Source organism: Papilio xuthus, unplaced genomic scaffold, assembly GCF_000836235.2.
Source record: "Papilio xuthus unplaced genomic scaffold, Pxut_1.1 DF827461.1, whole genome shotgun sequence".
Classification (NCBI taxonomy): domain Eukaryota; kingdom Metazoa; phylum Arthropoda; class Insecta; order Lepidoptera; family Papilionidae; genus Papilio; species Papilio xuthus.
In genome coordinates this window covers 3,586,969-3,612,657 of record NW_013531188.1, presented here as the reverse complement: position 1 = coordinate 3,612,657, position 25,689 = coordinate 3,586,969, and the positions used below count along the sequence as shown (strand labels likewise).

General features: G+C 34.8%; 1 protein-coding gene across 1 annotated transcript in view; it reads right to left on the bottom strand.

Annotated features, from left to right (window-relative positions):
- Gro (groucho) overlaps positions 1-25,689 on the bottom strand; it is a 50,946-nt gene that overhangs the window by 22,688 nt on the left and 2,569 nt on the right. The window contains exons 2-5 of the mRNA XM_013314508.1: positions 22,534-22,631; positions 21,151-21,214; positions 20,203-20,247; positions 5,133-5,270 (exon numbers count right to left, since the gene is read on the bottom strand). Of these exons, the coding sequence (XP_013169962.1) occupies positions 5,133-5,270; positions 20,203-20,247; positions 21,151-21,214; positions 22,534-22,631 (345 nt within the window). The remainder of the gene's footprint in view (positions 1-5,132; positions 5,271-20,202; positions 20,248-21,150; positions 21,215-22,533; positions 22,632-25,689) is intronic.

Below are 25,689 nucleotides of genomic sequence, written 5' to 3'. Positions count from 1 at the left end.
AAAAAGTAATATGTAAAACATTTTGTCTATGTGTTTACAGGTAAAGTGTTTATGAGTAAATCTAACATTTTAATTGTAAGAAAAGAGTGCAAGGTGTTAACATGCGTATTATTTAAGATACAAATATAAAAAACGAGTACAGGAAAAACATCCGCAATGCAATATTCATTATCCGCTTCGGGACGTTGTCTAGGAAAAAAATGACAAATTCCCGCAGCTCGCTCGAGTGCCAGTAGTTATCCGAGCGTCGGCATTTCATTTCCCGTCATCATTTTTTCACTCGACGCCCGTAAACTGGATGAGAAACTATCATTATAGAGTTATCGACGAAGAAATAAACGGAGCTAATGTTTGCTAGACGCGTCATGTTTGTTTATATGTCACCCGAGATAATGTTCCGCAAACTAGATACCACATAATAATTTCTCTGCGGTATTATATCTATTATGGTATTCATATTTACCTCTAGTGGTGTTTACTATCATAACAAAAGACATGTCGCAACATTTAAATCGCGTATAGTTGTGTCAGGGGTTGCACGTCCTAGCGATTTGCAGATGTTTCGTGAATATTGTTTCAATGTAAAGAACATTTCTGTCATTGGTGAGGCAAGGGGGGATCGTATCTGGAAGCTATTACCTCGACGGTCGGGCACCACCCCTGTTCGACGATGCGGAATAAAATCAAAACGAGAAATGATATACCCTCCGCGACGCTAGCGTGCCGTAGCGACGACGTCACGATAAATTCTCTGTTATTGTTGATCAGTTCACGCATGTTACCTTTACACAATAGTCACTTGGCACATTCAAACGTCGTTCCCGGGATCTTGATTTGTACGAAGTAAGGGAAAATGTATTTTCGTTGCGCACTAATAAATCAAATAGAAGAGAAAAACTGCGGACAATTGTAAACAAAGTTAATGGAAAAGACGATATTAAAAACAATATCTACTTTTCGTAAAATAGAACGCTTATGTTCGATGGAGGTTTACTTGAGACGGTAAGTGATTTTAATAGTCGAGCAAACAGTCCCCAATTTGAGGAGTATTCCCTGTTCACAAATCGGCGTGCGGCGGAATCGTTGCAAATCAGACGGTGTCGAGCGGAGGTGCGGGCGCGGGGCTGCTCCCGAGGGAGAGCCCCTTTGATCCCTCGCTGACCCCAAAATAAAAAAGGTTCGTAATAAAAAAGGACCGACATACGGAAGGTGGCGCCGCTTTTTTATTTAAATTAGAGTGCTTTATAGGGGAAAAGCGATATTGCGTTTTGCCGACTTTTCTCCAAGAACGGTAAAACATACCTATAGCAATCTTGTAAATTTCGGAGTCAATGAACTTTAATAAGAGGTAAAAGAAAGATATGCAAATTCTTTGAAAAATATGTGCTACCTCAAATGTATTATATTAAAATTGTTATCAACAAATCTAGTTTTGCCTGCAATAAATAAATAAAATATTCAAATGATATCAAAAATGTATTCACCTCTAATTATTTTAAAAAAAAACGTCGTTTTGCATGTGAACCTTCAAATGTTTAAGATCGTAGATTAGCGAGACGGACAGGTAAATTATCAATGACTATTAATACTACGCAATTTTTAAGATTTGTATTAATAATTCATGAAATAGTTGATTCGCGGCCAACATTAAAAAACACATGTATTAATTATTTAAATATTTGATGATGGGAAAATTAAAACCAGATAAAGTGACGGAATTCTGATATCTCTTCAATATAATTACAGTATTTTCTGATTTAAATATGATTTTAATTATTAACATGAAGTTCACAGTTTATAATTAAATCTGTAGTATATTTAATCTGTGAAAACATTTTAAATAACGATATATCTAGTAACTTAAACCAAAGCAAATCTATCTAGCATGTTGACTCGCCTATATTTGACAATTGACAAAATGTGAAGTGTTTTCTCTGTTCGCTCGATAAAACATATAAGAATTTTGTGTGATAAATCCATGTCAGGTGGTGATTTGAATTGATAAGTTGTGATTGTCTAGTGAGGTTACTAATCGTGTTGGCATACATCCAACTCTCGAGCTATCGAGCGCACTGACGGCTGAAGAACGTCGAGTGTTTCACCGCTTTATTTTGGAACTCATTATCTACAAAGTGATTAATTTTAGCCGTCGACTACCCTGGATACCAAACGACTCGTTGAAATGTGGGAACGATTTAATGATTTGTTTATTATTTCTATACATTGCGGTTGTAGAATTGTGTGGTTCGCCTACAAATATATTGAATTATTTAAAATATGAGCTTGGAAGTTAAAAACATGAAAAACCATTTATCTAAATATAAAAAAAACTTCATTGAAATTTAATAATGTTAGACTGAAAGATTTAATTTAGATTTTAAACAGAGACTACAAATGTTCGCTTGTTAGTCATTTAAGTAAATTTTTGAAACTTGATCTTTATAATTTATCTAAATGTTACTAAGATTATAAATGCGAAATACATGAATGTATGGATGGATGTTTGTTACCAGATATTTCCAACACGGCTCAACGGATCTTGATGAAATTTGACGTAGATGTAGAGCATAGTAATTCAGCGCTGACGGAGTCGCGGGCGACACCTAGTTTTATTGTAATTCTAACAAACAACCAAAGAACATTATAACAACACTGGAAGGTTCATGCATGAGCTATCTTCAAAGAGGTCATGTAGTAGTTCCTAGTAGAGTTTTAAATCTATTATATTACCTAAATAAAATATTAAAAACGAAGGTTATAGTTACAACATATGTTAATTGTTTAAATGTAAGATTTCGATGTGAATAGCTAACAATGACTAAAGGCTTAGATAAATGAAGCAATTGTGATATTACTTAGAAAAACACTTCGCTAGATTTGTTTAACGAGCGTATGCGAATTGATGTGAGTGCTAATACGACTGTAATGTACGTGTTTTCATTAGGCGGTACACACTAATAGTGTAACCTCGTTCACATGTCACATCCAGTTAGACATTGCTATTCTTGTTGAGAAAATTGTTTTTAACATTTTATTTCTGTTTACAATTTACACCACTAAATATATTCAGTAAAAATTGGCATTAGTATTTTAACAGTTTAAATTCATCCAAGGATTTCTAAAAATACGCTTTCGTGAAATTCAAGCGACATAATTTGTCACACAAATATCTAATTAGGTTACGTAGATCGTAATGTTTGTTTTAAAATATAAAATCACACCGTGAGATGGAAAGACATTAAGTTAATGAGGCAAAATATTTTCATCTCAGACGTATTCGAGTTGGAAGCAATTTTATCAATTCGCTGTCGTTGGCGAGGAGCCAACTACACGGCTTAGACCGTTTAATTAACGATAGAACTTTCGACCTGTTGAAAGCAGCGCCTTCATGGAATTAACTTATTTTACACCACTCCCCCCTCACCCCTAGTTCGGTTCCAACGGGTATATTGTACGGTCTACCGCTACCACCGACTTGGCGTTTCATTTGTTATATTCTAATGTAAATTTTGTTATACTAAGCCGTTTTGAGCAGTTAACATTAATAATTAATGTTTAACATATAATTTTATTAGCTTGTGTTACTTATATTAAACAAGTTGAACATCGTTATAATCGTATAGTTAAATTTGAATGGATTATTTTATTTTAAAGGTAACTTTTAAGTATTATAAGACTGGCTGACAGTAATTCTTATCAGAGCCGTCTTTTAGGTAGTAAGTTTGTTAAATTCCTCAATTTGTTAAAAAGCCTCAATTCACAACAGAATCAATCATGTATTTAATTTGATAGGTCCTTCAGCGTGTTTTATTTGAGTATATTAACACTTAAATATGAAACGGCAGAAGGAATTGAGACTGTTGTGTTGTAAAATTTAGAGCGAAGGTGAAATATAATTTGATCTATTAAAAAAAACAACAAAAGCTTTTTAATCAATTAAAAAAGATAGAATAGAGTGTAGTAACCTATACAGGCAAAGAGTAATAAAATACGGCATAGAGTAGAGGATTGTTTGGACAGATGCCACAAGGCGCGGGGCAGCCGGGAGAGGGCAGCACTGCTAAACATTCCACGGCACATTTACATCGAGCCGCTGTACAAACAAAACACGTGTTTAAATCGCTCCAGTCACGTTACCCCGCCAACAAATTAATAGTTATATCTTAGCTAGAATTTTAACATGATTTATGATATGTTATACCCGCTGTGTTTAAATGTTTACGCGTTTCCATCGACGCTCCGTGTAAATTGCAAAACGGGATTTACACTTAATGATAAATATATTCATTCGCGATTTTTATAATAAAAACATAGATGTAGAATAGAAAGCTACAGAGATGTTCAATATTATCGATTTAGGTCACTGAAAAGTTGTTTTTTGGGTATCATTTAAGTTTCAGTTTTATTAGCACCCACGAAACTAGTCAAAGGAAATAAGTATCAGATTAGAACGCAGAGTAAAGCAATCTCTACTATTATAATATTATTAATATGACTTGATTGTTAAGTTTCATATTGATTTCAAATGAAATCTAATTTCAAGTGTCCGTTTATTTTATAAAGTATTGTTTTTAATACAAATAAAAAAAAAACTTTGAAAGCCGTAATCGATTTCTTTACGAAGCATCTGTGCAAATATTGTGGCGTTGACGGCTGTACTGATACATGTCTCAACATCTGAATAAACTAACATATTACATCACTCGATATGAACATTACAATGTGCAGTTTTCAATAACTGAATAAACATCGCTTACACAGAATAATGTTGTCATAATGATTCATCAACATGTAACAATCACGCCCATCATCGAAAAGTATATATCGTAAATAGATGTTGCAAATTTAAGTCAATGTTATTATGGATTTTGTGCAAGACATGATAATGTTTTTAGAATGTCATGTAAACCAATGTCTTCCTATCTTTTTCCTTTATGTAAAGGAATATCTTTTCAACTTCCAAATCGTTTGTCACCCTATTCTTGTGATTTTAACAATACATATTACAGAGAGACGCACAATAGAGGAAGGATTACATTCAGCAGTAATGGTTATAGGTTGATGATGATAAAGAATCAGATTAAAAACTATAGAAGTGAGCTAGGTGTGAGGTTTAGTTTTAAAATGCTTACCCCAATAATTGCGTTGAGTTCCGTCATGGTGACCTGTTTCGCTCGCTCCACGGCAGACGCGACCTGCTGTTGGTGCTCTTGCGACAGGAATGGCAGGATCTGAGCTATTATTGCATTCAGTCTTTTTGCGATCTCCGTCTGTAATAACATAATTATGTTAGAAAAAATATACAATTTAACTGTCTTTTTATAAGAAATTACTTATTGGTATAAATATATTAATATATTCCTATTATATGTACATATGATAAAATTAATTAAAGGACATATCAAGAATTTACGTCGACAGTATAGCTAATTAATTTCATATACATAATTTCCATACTGGAAGGCAATTCACAAAGCTCATCGAGGTAACTAAGCGCGTAATTAACATATTATCGTACGATATAACGGTGGTAATCAATGAAGTGGCGTGCCGTTAATAATTACATGTATAAATACTGCACCGCAAAACGTTGCCGCAACACAACGTGGTACAAATTCAATAATAACCCGACTCTACATAATTGCAACCGATAAAGCGAACGGGCGCGATGTATAAATTATAGTGATAAACAATGCACGAGGGAAATAAACTGGATCCCTTGTTACGGTCGCCGCACACTCACTGTTTGATTACGAGATCTACGCATGCGAATATAAGGCCGCGGTACACAATCAACTTTGATAACTTGGAGGTGACCGTGTATGACGGCTCTTACTCGTGGGAAGTGTTTTTGTAATGTCTATGATTACTAAGGTCGTTAAGTCAACTCTAAGACATAGGCGAGTTTCTTGTCATTCATATTTATTATTTTAGAAACTAACAGCGTATAGATTCATAATTTCCATTTTGACAGGATTTTTTGCTTACACATTTTTTATTTAACGAAATTCTATGATGATACATCTAAATAAATTTACATTTTTCTCCGTTACAAATCAGATATGTCCAATAATTCAGTGATTACACGCTTCGCGTTTCCATTGTCCGTGTATTCTTTATAACAGAACTAAAATAGAAGAAATGACTATGGTATCATTTACAAGTAATAACATGTGATAGGAAATTTGCGAAATGAAAATGGCCCGTTATAGAAATCAATAACTCGATAAGTTATTCCAAGGTTGAATAATGACAGCAATTCATATTCATAAATACATCGACCTTATTATTAGCAGTTATGAAACACGCTAATCGCTAATAGGCTATTTATTGATGGAAATGATTTTGATAACTGAGTAGCTAATGAACTTGCATTTACATATTAATTAAAACGCTATTATAAGGAATATAATTTATACAGTAATAGATCGGTGACTTCTATAATTTATACATTTATTTAGAAGATATTTTTGCAATCTTAGCTTAATTAATTTCGTAATTTAATATTTATTAAATCGAATAAGTTTGTAGATTTTTCAGTACAATTAACAGTGTATACAATCAGTGACACGTTCAATATGGTCAGCAACAGAGTTAATTCAGTGTTGCGGCGACAATAGTGGCGGTCACTGGACCGGAATGAAAGTGCAATTTGTGGGCTGCGGCCGCGTCCATCTTTCGCCGCTGATGCTGTCAAAATTGTCCAATGACCGAAAAAACGAATGCCCGAATTTATTAATTGATTGTAACATACTAATTTGCTTCTAAGTATTGCGTTTTGAATATGACTAAAGGTATTTTTAATAAGTTGCGGAAGTTCAAATGGATGGATGTTTGTCAGAAGGTATCTCCAGAACGGCTAAACGGACTTTGATGAAATTTGGCATAGAACTTAGCTGGAAGAACGTATAAGCAATTTACTAAGGTTTTTGTTACCTGCGTGCGGACGAAGTCGCGGGAAAAAGCTAGTAATATTATACTTTATTAAGGTTATTGCACGTTTTGTGATTATGGCGATATTGATTTCTTCTAATTCCGGTTAAATTGTGCATCTAATTTACTATGAAGGATTTCTTATTAACTTATCATTTAAGAAGTATTGTAATTATAACTAAATTAGACGTATTTGAGAGACAAAAGTACATATATACATAATATTAACAATATTAAACATACATAATGACTTAATGAAATGATTATCGCATAAAACGTTGTTAATGTAACAATGAATCACATTGTTGTTATTGAATTATAAAATGTTTTTGTCAGTGTAAGCGATACACGCGACACAATTGTACGCGGGCGCGTCGATCGACCGCAAATCACGGCCGCGTTCACCGTTCACCGCGAAACTTTATCGCATAGTCGAGTTGATAATTTGCTTTTGCAATTTAATATTAAATTCAGTGGAATCTCTATAACGTGCACTTTATTAACTAAAACAATCTAATAAGTTGAAAAAATGCCTGAACTGAATCTCGGTATATTGAATTATTTCGACTTAGTTACTCGAATAAAATGTTATATTAGTTAGCGTAGGCATCTTATTACATATTAATACTTTATAACTCATTTCTACCATTCACTAAATTCTAAGAATTCCCCGTCAAATATATAATTTCTAAGACTGCTTTATTAAGTTGAAGGCTCAATAAGTCAAATATGCATTTCCCTTCATATTCGAGATCGAGATTCCACTATATATTCAATTGTTGTTACCTACTGTAATATATTTATAAATGTTATATTAAAACCATTATTATTATTGCCAATGTTTATTATAATAGATTACATAACAGTTTAATGTAACGATTAATTAAATAAGCTGATTAAAATGGAATCTTCTATTAGTGGAATCTTGTACATTATAATAAATACTGCTTAGTGTTTTAGCGGCGTAGATATGTTTGTTTTATTTCTACAATAATAATATGTTTTAATAGATAATGACAATAATAAATACAACATAAACAATGCGTCATTTAAAGATATTCATGTCCCAACGTATAGTAGCGTAAATTAAAAAGTAATGAGCAACGTAATACGTTTGAAAAACGGCATCCACATTCGTATACGTCGGAGTTCGCTTTATAAATGCTTGGAAACGGGGCTGAATAAAAAGCGAGCCACAAAAGGGCCGCAAAATACGTACTTCAGTGAGCTCTCCACAAAAGATATAGTAAGGTTTGTCATTAAGGAGTTCATCCCCGCGCGAGAAATAAAAGAGGTATGTCGGGGTTTCGGGCGGAGGCGGGGGCGGGGTGCGGGCGCGGGGTGGTCGGGTGGTTGGGGTGGCTGCACTAATGGCTCCGACACTCATCCGCTAATGCCGCGGGTGACTCCTCTTTTTGTACGATTTTCACGTGGTTTAGTCGGTCGAGCTTTTAATCTGGAGCTGCATCTTGCAGCGATGCTCCATTTAGTTGCTACAGACCGTGGAAACGTCATCAAAATACATTACTATTCCCGCTCTTTTATTTTACAATTTTATTATTCATGGTTCATTTTATTTTTAAACCTCTTGAACTCGTCTTGATTTATTTATACTCTTTAAATTCCATTATTAGGTCGCTCCGAGATTTTTAAAGGAAAAGGAGGTTAACTTTTTAGCGTTAGCGTTTAGTATAGTGCAATAGTAATTTAAAAAAGAAAGAAATTCTAAGTTTGAAAGTTAAATGCCCCCCTACTACGATAGTGTGTTAACAGGGTGTAAGGTTTAATAAAACAAATGTACAATTCTTCGATTGTGGGAATATCAAGCTGAGTAAATACCGTGGGCTAGAGTCGTGGTGTGGGGGTGCGAGGGGTTGGGGGGGTGCGAGTGTCGTGCACATGGCGCAGGCGAGGAGGCGGTGACCCAGATGTGGGTGCACATTGTCTACCAATGCTCGCCTTCCAACGGACACGCCACACCAATCCTTCAATATTTCTCAAAGTGCAAACAATTTTTCGATGTTGACATATATTTGATTTTATTAAAACTCTAACTAAAAGCTATTAATATCAAATTATGTCGTTACGAGATATTTTTTAACAGTGAAGGAGTAAATTTTAAGAATATATGCACATAATTTAGATCATGTAGCCGTTAGTCTGGCACAATAGGTGGGAACTTGTACATTGACGAGATGAACTTTAGCCGCGATTGTGTTAAGCAACACGCGACCGCGAGCCCCAGCTGCGGTTTCTCTATTAATGGCCGACTGGAGCTCTTTTATGAATTATTTAAGCACGCCTCGCCGCGCTCCACTTGGCCACAGCGCTGGCGAACTTTACACTTTATTAAACTAAACAATCGACGCTAGAGACCGAATGAAATCCATTGAACTGTTACGATGTCGACGGCATGACTAGACAAATTATATCATTCTTGTTGCGATCTAGACTGGGACGATTTATACGTTTTTAACCGTCTTCTTATTTAGAACTTAGAGTTGATATACATTTTAATTGGCTAAATAAATAATATTGTACATTTGATTGGAACGTTTATTGATTTTGATTGATAACGTTTAACCGAAAATGTTATTCACAAGTGATATCGTCAGAGGCTCGTCACAAATATCTCTTACAAAGTTAAAGGTTTGATAAACTCCTATGATAAACTTGACATAAACCATTAATAAATAATGATATAACTTCAATGTAAAGATGTGTATCGGGTAACGGTGGCCACTATCGGTTAGATTTGTATTGCGATTAGATAGTGTAGTGGGCGACTACGAGCGAGAGACCGCTATCTTTGAGTCATAACATAACGTCAGTCATTGATTGCTGATTGCTAACGTACGCACTCGTAATGAGAAAATGAAGGTATAAAAATCAAGTGGTTACAATTCATTATAAACAAATAGATAATAATTACTCGGCTCGAACGAGTCGATTCGAGTGATATCGAGTGTTCGAGTGAAGCGGGAGACATCGTTATCTTGATATCGGATGTTGAGTGCGTCACAAGACCTGTATACAGGCGGGGAGGGAGCGGGGTGAGGGCGACGTGGTTGTAGCTCCCTGATCCGTGATCAGATAGTACGCGGTCGAGAGGCGGCATGCTTCACCGAGCTCCGCTCGATCCTCTAAGCCCCACAATAACGAACCGCTAAGAACAATACACTACGGAGCTGCCGTACACTTTTACGTACATTTCACGTATTATGATTACCCCCTTTGTTTTAGGAGTATGATTTAAGTAGGATGGGGCGTACTTCAGTCAAGAGACAACTGTTTATCGCAGTTGTTTTGTTTAATGTACAATTTCAAGACAGGTTACTAAAAGCTTAATATTTCTACACTCATAAGACATTAGATAAGTTTGTGTTATTCATAACTATAGTTTTTTATTAATTAAATTCATAATATTCACAACAAATACATGTTACACGAATATTTTAATAACGCTATTAATTATAAAAATGTTGTAACAAAAGTTCAAAACAACAAAAGTGAAAAAATTCAAAAATGAATATATTTTCAACACAAAATGTTGTCACCTCCTGGCAAAGTTTATAAGCGAACAGTTTGTTGACTTGCGTGTTTCTCGCCAAATAAAAAACAAGCTTCCTAGCTACCCTTGTTTGTTTAGGTCCACACCAAACGTTTGCTGCCCTTTGTGTACCCTACCTCCCGCTAAAGCGTTAAGCCTTTTTGACTCGGCACTTTTTGAAGGGCCCTTATTACGCGGATATGGTGTCTTTAGGTACTTTATGAAGAAAATAGAGACGGTTAGTAAACTTTACGTATATACTATACCTACAAATAAATATCACATTCGCTTTCCCACTTTAAGTATACATATTACCAACTTTTAAGATGACAAAAAATGTATCATGCATTGGTGTATTTGGCATTAACTTGAAATAAAATATGACTTTAAAATATAATACAAAATAGTCAACATGATGGAAAAATGAACCTAATTAACATGTCCATATGAAGATTTAAAAAGTAATCTTGTCACAGCATCGAACATGCTATTTCTATTTAATCAAGTAGTTATATTACGTATGTAAATCGTAAAAGTGAACATAAAATAGAGTACAACATTTTAAGCGCTTAACTTTTTTAACGTTTAACTATACCTAAATGTCTAAAACACTTTCATTGTAATAAAATAAATAGCATTTATCGCTGTCGGATTCCACCGATACACTTTAACGATTTTTAAATGACGACTCAATCGTTGTTGATAGACCTTTTGTCGGTGTCAATGAATCGCTTTGTCACGCAATGACACATCGCTTTTTAGATATTATAACCAAATAATGTTTATAGAGATACTGTGAAATTAATAAGTAAACTACTAGCTATCACACGCGACTATGTCCGCACTGAGTAAAAAAAAACTTTAAAATTAGCCTATGTGTTTTTCCAAACTATGTTCTACATTTGTACAAAATTTTATCAAGATCCGTTGGTCTGTACCAGAGATACCTTCATACAAGCAAAATTCCATCCATCTTAACTTTCGTATTTATAATATTAGTAAGATATATATAATCTAGATTGACACCAAATAGTAGCACAGCAATAAGTTAAACTCTAGTTAAGAAGGTCTACTTGAAGGTGTGAAGCATGATTCTAAAGTGACTAATTATTACTGAAAAATGATAAGGTTATGATTAAAACTTAAGTACATTGCCACATAAGTTTACGTATACCTCTCAAAGGCTAAGTATTAAAAACACATTTGCATGTACAAAACAAACACGGAACATTAGTAAACATTTGGAAAACCAATTTTCAGTAACAACTAAAAACGCATGTAAATATTTACATTTGTTTTGGTTAGACTAAAAACGGACGAGTGCTAAGGCAATGTTTACACATAATTCCAATCAAGTTCCGTGTGTTGGTGTAAACATAGATATTTTGAAATATATACCATGTATTTGTTGATTAAAATGATAAAACAAGCCTTTGCCACGTTTGAAATTGATACATAATAAGTTTTCACAATATTTTTGTTAATTCATTATCAGCTCACTATGCGTCCTGCCTTAGGGGCTCATGGTGATAGTGGGTCAAGTGCATAACACCTAAACCACCGACGATTTTTGTTGATAAATTATTACAAATGGTCAAGATTGTTCGAGATACAAGATTCTTCAATACACAGCTTTAGACTTAGAAATCGATACAAATTTTAGACAATATAGTCCAAGAATGATTGAAATGGCGTCGGCTAGTAGTTCCGCAGTTTGAATGTTTACTTAGACCGTTTGCTGTTTGCCTGGTAGAACTAGCGCAGAGTACGGGCACTGCAAATAGTATACTCTCCTACCCGATTCTCCACAAATAGTAGAAATTATTTGAGTGAAAAAACCCTACATTTTTGCAACAAAAGTAAAGACTATGATATAGATTATCGCAACTACTATGTATAAGACAAATATGTCATCAAATAGTAAGATTCTCTATCCAGTATAACTCTACATTCAACAGAAGCCGGGCAATGTTTGCATTGTACAGAGTAGAATTTGCAAAGGCTGTTTGTTTCCGTATATGCTTATTGGAAGCACCCGACGCCAGAGCTTTCTGTTTTATTTGTCTCAGCAACGAATAAACAGCATTTAATAATTGTATTTTACAATTTTAAATTAATAAGTATATTAATATTTACCGCATTATTTTTGTGAGAATATTTCAAATAGACGCTGTATTTCTTTTGCAAACTCATTATTAATAAATGCGTCAGTGCTATATCATTTTTTTTCTCATAGAAGCAAATTAAGGAAATTAAATTCAAATAAAAGTAATGCAAAATAGTGTTAATGAGTAGAATTTTAAGGTATAAAACAGCTTGTACAAGTGGCATCGGGTCGGAGTAGCATTGTAAAGCGTTGCGGTTGTATCGGGACAGCGGCGCGAGGTCCGCTGGAAACCGCAAACCACAGACCGCCGGCGCGGCTGACCGCACGCCCGGGCCCCCACGCCGCCTGCCGCACCAGTCCATGTTAAGCTGGACGTGTCCTTTCTCAAAATACCAGCTTTTTGATACATCGTTTTGTTATTCATAACTTAGTTTTTTATTAAGTAATAAATAATTCAAAAGGTAAGACAGGCATACACGAACTTTTTCAGTAAAGAAGTTAGATTTTTTTTTATAAAAGCACATTTTATTTTAAAATGGTATTTACATGCATAAAAAATCGCATAACATATGTTTTAAAATTTAATAATTTACTTCATTCGCAATGTGATTTCAATATGAAATATATTTTTAATATACATTCAGCTCGTAATCAATTTAATCTAAAATTATATCTATTTTCGAGACTAAAAATGCAAATGACTTCCTTATTATCTTAACGTAAATTAGCATAAAACACCAGATTTTATAAAAATAAAATAAAATAATTAAACAGATGCTAATTATAATCATTAGGTTTGCAATTTAATATTATGTATGTTTATTACTTTTTAATTATTACCGACTATTTTTCGTACATCACAGTACTTGTACAGAATTAAATGAAAATTAGTCGACTTTTGTTTACGTCGATTATTATCCCAAATACCTACACATATAAAGAAACCCTAAGACAATTTTATAATTAAAATTAAATGCATAAAGTAAAACATTATCATTTTAGTACGTACTTATAGTCTGCCAGCTGTAGTATACTTAACCTAGTTCTTATGTTCTTAGGAAAACTTTGTAGTATCAGTAAAAGAGGCTTGCTGCTTGCCACTCAATCGATTCTTTACGTTAGGACCGTTATACAAGCTCGTTATAGCCTTAAGTAACACTCACAAGACTTCAACATATTTAATTTTTAATACGAATTTATCCCTTTAGTGCAGTCTGGATTCCTAACACATAGAACATTGCTGTCATTGCCTCGTGATCAAAGTTTTGTAACAATTAAGTTATTAGTGATTTAACATATCATTTCAATACGGTTTGAAAACTACTACACTAGTGTTAAATTGTGAGGGAATGAAGCTTCAATAACTTCGAGGGTGGGCGCCCCTTTTATTTGTTACCCCTTCCATCATTTGGGTCGTTTCGTGTTTGTAGATGGATCCGCTATCGAACAACAGATGTACAGCTTTGTTACATGTATGCGGAGATTTAATAAGCAAGTTTTTTTGTTTTTTATTTACATTGACGTTTCAACTGAATTTATTTTTACGATCAAACACATGTGGTAATTCAAAAGCAGTCCTCTGAATGGTTTTGAATACTGGCAACAAATGTCTGATTTCTGCGAAACAATATTTAGTTTTGAAGTTAGGTATTTCTACATTCTGAGAGTAAAATCAGTAGCTTTTACAGTTTTTGTTCGTTGATTAACGTATTAGGATAATTTTAGTTAGGTGGAGGTTTCGTGAGCCTCGTGGCTATGTAATGCAATTTAAAATGATTAGGGAAAACGAAAACCTAAACTGATATGTGAACAGAATAAAATAAAATAGAAACGGTACAAAGTTAAATCGAACACGTATACATAAATATCTAGTTAGCATTTGTTTCGGCCGCAGCGTATTTAATTTTGAATACTTACGCAAGAAAACAATGGTAATGCGGTCTCCTTAGCATTCGGAGAGCGGGCGAGCTGCATTTTTACGGAGTATTACAGTGAATGTGAAATGAGTGAGTCATAGGCGTGTAGTTTACGAGTCGAATAGAAATCGTCCGCTTTGAATGAAGAGCGAAGGAGCGAACGTGGTGTAAATTATTCATGAGGGTCGTTTCACGCGCGGCCGGCGCGGCGGGCAGCAGCGGCGGTGCGAGTGTTCCAAATCAATATCCGTGTCTCAATCAATGCAATTAAGGCGGCCCATCGGACAGAGGCCGCGTTCCTTGTAATTAGATTCGCGCCGAAATCGTTCCCTCTACGAAACTCACACGACCGCAACAAAACTAAATAAACTTTATTTGTTTGACAATATACTCTTAATCTGTACTAAAATAAATTCTCACGACTTTAATACAACGACAGTGATCAATCAAGCGAGTTTTATCCATTTGGGGTACATCGACCATGACTAATGTTTATATCTTGGGGAAATTATTGGGACAAGTCAGCACAGTAAGGGTTCAATCATACAATAGTAAAATCATTAATAAGTAAGACTAACTCTTAATAATAAAAATAAAAATGATTATTGAATTTGATGTCTGAAATTGATTAAATATTAGATTTAGTATAGGTTTGAATATTAGTAGTTTTGAACGTCGTTTAACATTCATAAACTAATAACAAAAGATGTAGAAAACAAGTTATGATATTCGTAAAGCTTTCTCGCACGAACAGTTACTGATGCATTGTGCGGAGCGAAATTAATAATGCGTTAGGGGAGGTCGTCGAAGCGCCCTATTTCTTCACATGGCGTCCCCATATCAATGTAGGGTAGAAATTTGAAAACACAATTAGAGTTAATACAGAGGTGATTGTTGCCGGGCGAGGGTCGGCTGCGAGGGGTTACGGTAAATCCTTTAATTTGGCTGTGCGAGGGGCAGCGAGCGAGCGGGCTATATTGCTCGGTGGTTTTATTGCAAGCGCCATCTGCCGCGCGACGCTCTCTGTAGATGGAGAGATAATTTCCCTTTTAAAGCGGTGGGGCGACGCGACGGAGCGTCGATTGTGAGCCGTCGGGTTCATTTAGACAATTCACAGCGGCGGCGGTGAGTACGTCTGTAGATGCAGCAGATAGCGACCCATTATGCGGGACCCCTGACGATGGCCCGCACGATGTGAACACTCGACGGCTATAATTTGATAAGGCGCTTCACACGCTCCGCCGCGCACCGAGCGCACCGTGCGCGCCTATAAACTCGTTCCATTGATAATTAATGTTTACAACTCGACATACTTAACTCTGCATGTTATCGCTAAACGAAATATAAATTCAGAAGTTCGTATTTGATAACAAAATTCATGTTAATCTTGATTATATGTTGTAAATAGATCAAAGGCGATTAATTTATCAATGTTAAATTAAATTATAATAATGATAACATAGTCTATCGATAATTTCACTTCAAATTAATTCTTATGAAAAATAAAGACATAAATTACTAATCTATTCTTAGGACTTTACTTACATCAACGGAATATTAGTTAGCGTATTTGATACTCAATTACCTGAATTAGAAGGGACACTAAACGCTATCTCTGACAACATTCAGTTAAAAGACATTTTTGATTACAAATGAACCGAACAAAGCTCACCCTAATTACAATTACCAGGGTAACATAGTTGACTAGTAGTCGGTCGATAGTCTGAAAGCTCAGTGGAAAACAAACAGGATTAGAGGAGGCCGCAGCCCCCGTTGTTTCATTATATAGCGGCTAAGCGGATCGGGCACGTGCAATGTTTTCATCACTGGCCGACAGACGCGGCCCTAATGCAAGGGTAAACAAGCCCTCCTCCCCGCTACGTCCCCCAGACCCCGCGTATGAATAATTTGAACGCATCACGCCGAGGGACAGCCGGCGTGGAATCGCAATAACCCGTAAATTATTTAATTATACGGGCAAACTTCGGGCTTGGAATGAAACGCGGGAACCGTGGAATTCACTTTGACGTCGGATTTTTATTTTTTATTCTGGTTTAATAAGTTTTTTGAGCTGTTGGGAAGTGAAAGGCATTAAAGATATGTATCTAGCATGATTAATTAACGTGCATATAACTACTAGTCACGAAAAAGTTCAGATTTAAATCTAGTTGAGGGATTGACATTTAATATAACGAAATAGTACGTAACTGATCAATTATTGTCGTTGTAAAATATTATATTGTAAAGAACCAAAAGAGTAGACAAAAATTATTTCCGTCTCTATTAAAGCAGGTCAATTATTAAATGTTTAGTATACGTTAAACGTTTTTTTGTATTTATACATTTTATGACAGTATTAAAAAATCGTCGGACAGATACATTGTTATTGGATTCACAATAAACAGAGTAGATATTGTACGAGGGTGCGGTAGTTTTTCAACGGCGTCAAAGTTTCATAACGTGGGGGGTTGGTGCGGCCCCGAGCGGCCCCTGGCGGCGCTCGTAAAACAAACACAAAGCTGAGCGCGACCCGTATTGTGTAGCCCTTTTGTGTCGTTATGACGCTTGTGCCACTCCACCAAATCACTGCTCAAAACTCTTTCATACTTTTTGCAATGCACTGACAAACTAGTAATTATGAACCCTGACTTATAATGAGTATCACAGATCGTTTGTGTTACACACAACTATATAAGAAACCGTATATTTAAGGGTAATGGGTTGAAGACAATAAATAATATTTTACATTTGAAAATGATGTTGTCTACCTTTGTTTTTGGATCAATGAACATTACCGTTACATCAGTGTAATCTTAGAACAATGGTTCCCAAACTTATTTTGTCTACTGCCCACTTTAAGAAAAATATTTTTTAGCGCCCTCATATTTTCACATATTTAAAAACCATTATAACTTCAAATTAAATTAATTGATTATTGTGACCTATATATGTATATTAACGGAGAATTCTAAACGAAACATTTACTATGACCCGCAACTTGAAACCTGCAGCGCCCACAAGGGGGTGTTATCGCCCAGTTTGGGAAAGACTGTCTTAGAAGATGTATTAATGTATATTGACATAAACATAGGTAAGTCATATCAGCAACATTCGTGTATACGTGAAAGTCCAGCAGAGCGTGAATAATATAAGAGTGAGTGCGCTCAACAATAACGCGGCGTGTCGATACAGGCACAAAGACGCAACAATCAATTCACAGCGTAAGTAGGTGTGATTCGCCACGGCCCAGCCCCGAGACTAACAAAAGAAAATCTAAGCAATTAGTCGTCGACAGAAAGAGCGGAAAACACGCGTTAGACTCGGTCACGATTTCAACTCCGTTAAACCAAAATGTACCTTATCGACCAACCGCTTTAGTAAGAATTATTTTTCCGTTTCTGACTGTGACAAGTATAAAACATAGCTTAGAACAGAATATACATTTAATTTATTTTTATAAATGAAATAATTGTTAATGATTGTGGAGAAGGATGGCAGAGATAAATCTATTAATTAGGTTTGGTTCACACCTTTAATAGAAGACCTGTCGTATAAATGTTACGTAGATAATTACGATGATATCGGGCTTTACTATGAATAAAATAATGTAAACAAAGAATACTTTTATAGCACTGCTTTAATTTTTTTTTATCACAAGATTTAAATTGATATTACATTTTTTACGTAATTAGTGACATGCGATTTGTGCTTATGAATGTTCATAATCCGTGAAATGACCAGTCGAACTAATTTGTATTCAATCTAATACAAGATGCTACAAAAAAAAACTTTAATAATGGAATAGTTGGACCGTCACGCAATAGCAGTTACAAAAACAAGCACAATGTCGGACTGCGATGTAAAAACATCGCTCGTTATAACCATTATGTTATAACTTAGAGTTTAACAAAGTGGAGGGGTACATTTCTGATTCTCGCTCGACTGAGCGTGTTAAGTGCTAATGTAATAATCCATTACAATGAAACGCAGCAGTGTACGCTAAATAGCGCATTCAAGCATTGAGCAGTGCCGCCATCTGTCCGCCACAATGGCAAACAATGGCCCCTTCTAAATCACCCTCACTAGTTCGCCGGCCCTGTGCAAATATTACGCCGCGTATCGAGCCCTGGATAATTTTATGGACGGTGTCATCAATAATACATGAAGACCGGCGCGGGCGGGGTTGCATGCTCGCTATATTTACGCGTTTAACAAAACAGAGGACGAATTATTGTTCCTTGTAGTCTATTTGTTACAATGTATGTAATAAAATATTGATTTGCCTTTTACTACTTTATTAAAATGATTTTAAATGTAATCGCAAAACATTTATAAGAAAAAGAAAGTTTACACGTTGTTTTTATGTGTTATCTCCGTGACCTGCGGTCATTTCATTACTTGTTTTCATCGTGACTTCAAACTTTTCAAAGAGAAATTATAAGTTTTTAATGAATATAAATATTGTGTTTTTGTACAAAAATTTGTATTACATTGTACATAAATCTCAATATCAAAGTGGATTTTATTTGTTTAATATTATATAAAAGTTTTATATTGCTTTCAAAAATTTCTCGCTAAGTTTTTCTCACATTGTGGAATATCGTTGATAGCATTCAGAGAGGCGTAAATTGATTTTGTTTTAGCTTTGAGTACGTGTTAAAGTACTGTTATTATTAAAAGTGGGGTTCTCGTAGGAAAGAGGGCGAGGAGCGTAAAATCAACAGATTACCGAGGGACCCCCGCGGGTCACCCCTGCGGCGCGGACCCCGGCGCAACGCTCATATCTATTCGTTACCTACCCTATTGTTATCCTGCGGTTAGGGTTGTCGACTCAATGCAAGGGGATTTCAATTTTAACATTGCAGTTAAACTAAGCTATTAGGATAGATTCGTAGTAAATAGCAGGTAGTTAAACCATTTGTTTGTTGAATTTTACAAGTGGGTAAGTCTATTGAAGTTATATTTTTTGTTGTAACTTTTATTTCGTATTGTAAGTTGTCATGAATTTTATAATTGTAAATATATTTGCGATTCGATATTGATAAAATTATAGAATTTTGAGTAAAAATTCTAATTGTAAATTTAAAAAATCTACAACCCTAAAAACTGGCTCGATTTGTGAATTCTTCTAAGCGTCCCTAACTAAAAGATATATGTTGTACGTTTCAGTTGCACGGCCCGAGGGGAGCACGTTCAGTTTCCTCCCCCTATCATATTTCGATCATAACGCAGTGTATTGAAATAAACGCCATCACAACATTTCTCTATTACTGCCGACTGTGTTTGTTGGTCGAGTTATTCTTGTATTTATTTATGCGATAAAAAATAAATAAATGTTTTTTATCCCTTCATTTATGTCATTATTGTACTTTTATAATATAAATAATACATTGCACATTTTAAGATGCAAAAAATTGAACTTTTTACGAATGCGAATTAGCGTCAATAGCCCAATGGTTAAGGGTACGGATTTCCGACCACGAGGTCGGGGGTTCGAATCCCGCCATTCGACTATTGTCGTAAACCATATCCTAGCACACAAGTTTAGAGCTTAGTTGGAATGGTAAAAGAAATATTAGTAAATTTACACAAAAATCTGCTAATATTTCTAAAAAAACAAGAAAAATGTTTAATTTTTGTTTACAAGATACATTTTATAAAAGCTGAAAAATAATATGTAAAGGCAGAATACATACCTGTTTGTGCATTTCCACATTGAGTCCGTACGACATTTCATAGTACTGAAACACAAATGACACAAATTAGTAGGCATACATTACTGGAAGCGAAACGAATACGACACAGAAAGCGTTTGGCGAGGATTAGCCTCCTCAAATCGTCGGGGTCGAGTGACTAAACATCCGCACTTGCTTGGAAGCAAGCCAGAAGTGTTTCCGACATATAAAAATGCTCCTGAGAATTTCCTCTGAAGCATATTAAAATAAATTGCAAGCGATTTGGCAACACTTAATCGTGATTCATATCGGAATGGTAGTAGCATACGGGAGCGAGTGCCCGCCAAATATCGGTACTCTTTTTATATTTAATGTTGCCAGTTTTTGCGGTTAATGCTCCATTTAGAATTTATTTAATACTGCTACTGCCTTATTAAGGCGTTACAACTTATTTTCTTTTGGATCTTTTATCATTCTTCCAATATTGAATTTTAAGTGCCTAGATGATGATTTTAATTAATTTTAACCCAAACTAATATTGATTATAAATATCGCAATACACAGAACAAAAAATTGATTTGAATTTTACTGATATAATTATAACCTTGAAGATACATAAAATAATAAAAGTATTCAATGTAGATGTTATTATGATTATAGAAATGTAAAATATTTTATAGGACGGCTGACTCAGAAAAGAATAAAAACAAATTGGATTGAATATTATTTCTAGAGTATAAAAAAATGTTAAAGTTGACAAACATGTAACCGTTATTGGCGTGTAATTTAGTTATAATTACACACATTCGACGTATAAGGATAACGAGTCATAATTCACTGTAAACAGATGCTCGTGTATTACTCACGACTTGCAAATGATCAAACCGCAAACGAACTGATGTAATTAATAAATCATCATAAGGATAAAGAACTTTTGTTTTTTATTAATAAAAAAAAAACTAAACTTACCATAACATAATGCCTCTGTATTTCAATTTTTTCACTAGCCAGCTTCTCGCATTCTAATTTTAAACTGTAACAAAAAGAAACTGTTGTTGCTGTCTCTGTTTTATCAAAGTGAGTATGAAGGATGGCATATGTCAATACAAGTGTCATTATTGAAACCCACAGTTATCGAATATTGAATTTAACGATGGATGTTTCCCATTGGACCGTTTGCTCGGCGGGCATCCAACGAGAGATACCCGTATCGATTGAGTCACATTATCTTGATAGGTAATAAAAGTAAAAAGGTAATGTTGTTGGGTCGTTAGTTCGCCGCGTGGTGGCGATGGCGGGGCAATAAATGTTAGAGGCGATTACAGTAAATGCCAAGACGCTTGTGTGTGAGTACACATACATGTAATAACATGACACATGTTTAATCATGTAACATACGAAATTAACGTTGATGGGCACACAATAGAGTCAAAACTTGTCACGTTTTGTGGTACATAACTTCTGTTGATTTACTTAGTCTTTCTATTACAATCAAAAATGTTTATGATATGATCTTCGGTAGATTATTGATCAAAACTCTTATTTTTCTTTTAATATTTCAATTCAGCTCAATATTTTATTACTGAAATACTAAAAAATCAGCTAATGTAATTAATTCATTATAACATTTATTATCACAAGCTAATTGAATAAAACAAGGAGAATTTCTTTGATACCGCTTTCTGTGTGTGTCATTAAACGTATATCGTAAAGCGGACAACTTTAATCGATGTTATTTACTTGGCGTTGTACAATAAAAAAATCGATAACACCACTGACCTAGTGGAAAGAACAATCATTAAACCAGCAACACGAGGTATTAAAAAACTTCTTATCGTGTTTAACTACAAGGAGCCGTTTAAACTAAACATCGAGTTAAGCTGTTTAAAATTTTATTATGTTTGAAGTTTGAAATATTGCTTATACATTTTGTGTTACCTATGACTTATTAGTGGATTGGTGCTATCTTTCATAAAAATTATATCCAAGAGTTAATTTTGTAAAATTAAAATTTATATTCGACATAAATATAACGACAATAAATCGATCTAATCTAGCAATAGATATCATAGAGCAATGAAATCTATTAAATAAAAAGGGCAAAAAAGGACTGTTCAGAGTATCCCCGAGAGCACAGGTAAGAAATGATTTCACTGATAATACGACAAAGGGGACACCGGATCAACCTATTTTAGATGTTTTGTTGCTTTAATGTACGGATAAAACCAAATTTTTAACAAATAAATAGAACATTTTTTTCTTTAAATCTTTACGAGAATAAGCAGACAATAATAGGATAGAATTAATACGACAGGTATGGAGAAAAAAAGCGTATAGTTTGTTGATACTTACTTGTGATATTGTGCTTGTAAAAAATTAAATTCTTCCTTTATTCGGTCGCAAGATTCACCTACTGTGAACTTGATAGGCTGGCCGGGCTGCGGCGGACCCTGTGAGAAAAGAATTACATAGTAAATATGTGAAAAAACATCAAAACATTTATTAGGAATTGCTAAGTGTCACTTAACGTTATGGAGACGATTGTTATAAACCAATTTTGTATACCTACTTATTTAAACTCATTTAATTATCAATTCATTCTTACAGAAATGAAAAATAAGTAAACAGTATAAATTTTATTTAAGGTGTTTTACGGCAGAATATAAAACAATTTTTATTTCTTGAAAACTAAATATCAAAACCAATTAAATTATAATAAAATAACAGATCAATTACGGCCACCGCACGAATACATTCCTATTATAAAACCAAAAATTACACGCATCCCAAATTACCATAATACAAATTATCCTTTAATAACCATAATTCGGTGTGAGGGCCGATTAATAAGAAAGAAAAACAACAACGCCGACCGCTCACCTCTTAACACAGAAATAAAGCAAAGCGAACACGCGAGCGCGTAATAATAAAGTAAAAAAGAGAAATAAAAAAACCAACGCCATAATAAGAAGCAGGAAAATAAAAATAAAACGAGGGACACGACAACACACGGTCGCCGGGAGGCCGGGCGGCAAAAAATAAATAACCGTCGCCCGACGGCGTGCGAGGAACAAACGGACTTTAAAAATAATAAAAGGAGCGTAAATAAAAGCGTAAAAGGAACTGGCGCGGCGTGTAGACGTTGTAAATGGAGCCGCGGACAATCGAGCCCGGGAGAAATGCGCCCGGGAATTTAGTGAATGTAACCGCCGGGGAGAGACGACCACAGCGCCCCCCGGCGACGCTAATGACCGATCCCACTCAATGACCTGATGCGTGAGGGACGGCAGCTTCGGTCCGGCCACTTCCCGCGCACTACAAGCACCTCAATTAAAAACGAGTGCACATTCAATGCAGACAACCTGCCACTCGATTCAATGGCACGAATATTTTTAATACTTCATGTTGATATACTAAAGTTCCTCTCGACTCTGACGGTCTCGAGTAAGAATAACATCGTATCTGAAGACATAATACGAGAGCCATCTCTTTGGTAAAGTAAAAATCCCAGAAACCGTCATCTATAAAAAGTTATCTTAACTTTTGTTATCATTTTGTTATATCAAAACATTTACAATAAAAAAAACGTTATCACACCTGCATCGTGATGTGCGCCCTGCTTTATTACATGTTTGCTTAATCTCAAGTGTATGCACACGGCTTCTTTACTTTAAAGGACTACTTAACACCATCTAAGTGCTGTCAAGTTACATATCTTCCGAAAAAATTAAAGCACGCATTTAATTTCTCTACACTTTTAAAGTAGAGAAGCAATTAAAATGTGTAAATTAACCGCCATCTTGTTTTAAAATTACGATATAGAAATTATATAAGTGTATATGTTATGAAAATTAGCTGATGTTTTATCACTCATAGTTGGAGATGAAAGTTCCTGAACTGGTAATACAATACTTTTTACAATATTACCAAAATATAAAAAAATACAACAGCGGTCATAAACAACATTTTTCATTTTTTTCTGTCCACTAAAAAAAATCTTAAATACATAATCCGGCGCAAAAAAAAAATAACTTACGTACAATAGCATAAACGTTACCCGGAGAAAAAAAATATCTTCCCATAAATTATCACTGAAAAGGTCAAATTAAAATACAATAAGAAGTTTTTGAGTGGCAGCATTGTGGAGGCTCGGATGAAAGGCCCGCATGCAGCGACCGCTCGTAAGAACAAAACTCAAACAGAATGCGTTTAAACGGATATAAAAAGAAATACGTGTTCCCATTTCCAATTATTGAATACGTCTGGCCGCGTCTACCTGTGCGCTCCGTGGGCCCTCGCTCCTTCTTTTGTTCCACAATACTAAATTCCAAAGAAATGAATGAACGGAATTTGATAGCATTCTCTGCTTAGTTTTATAACCTGAGCTAAAAACTTTTTTTTTAATTTACATCCGATTTAGGTTACTCCTTTAAAAGGAAAGTGAATGTATTATAAATATGTTACCAAAAACAATTGCAAAATTATAATTTGCTATGTTTTAACTTATATGAAACCATTAAAGCAGATAAAAGATTCTAGGCCAATTATTTTTAAACAAAAAGTTTTTATAATAAGCATCCTTGATCGTGCGATATACCAGTCACATCTCAAGTATCAATTTTAGCAATGCCCGATTTTTTTGTTTTATATCCGGTAAGCGGTTTCGTGGTTTTTTGTCCCTATTTTTTCAGTGTTAACAAAGCATTCGTGGAACCGACCATAGGCTGGTGTCAAGTTTTAATTAGCGACATTACAGTACGACACGAGACCGCGCATAGTCCGGCGGCTCAGCAAACAGCTAAACACCATTCGCACTTACAAACTAAACAAACAGGCGAATGTAAATATTTAAACGTTAAGATTGCCTCCTCAGTACACGGCCCCGTATCAAACCCGGTACAGCTAATTTATGCTTAGTTTCGATCAGATTAGAGCTCATAAAATCAACGACACAGTCTAAATATATCGGCCTCCACAACGAAAACGGTGGATGCCAGTCAAACTAATATAATGTATGGGGGTTCGACGAGCCGACTTAGTTTTCTGAGAAACATCGCTACCGCCTGACACATGCTTTGTTTTTTCAGTTAATCTTCTGGGAAAGTTATATTATACAGACTTTTTCGTATTAATTTATTATGTATGGGTCTCCTATTATTTAAAATCTAACCTGCTTTAAATTAAAATAGCTTTTTTGCATTTCATTATATTAATCTATTAAAATAGATGGATAAAAACGCCATATTGGTTTTTTTTAAAAAAAAAACTGTGATTAAGTAAAAACTTTTTACTTATTTATCTATGATGCAGTACTTGTGTATATACGCTTACATAAAATATTATAGAAAGTTGTAAAAATATAAAGCTGCAAGGTGAATGATTTGACGATATCCTGATTATGACGAAGTGGTGTTTGCATACTCCAAATGCTTTGTTTGTACAAACTGATAACCGTTATCTAAGTACAAATGTCGGGAATTATTTTGGGCCGAGCACTGACTCAAGGCA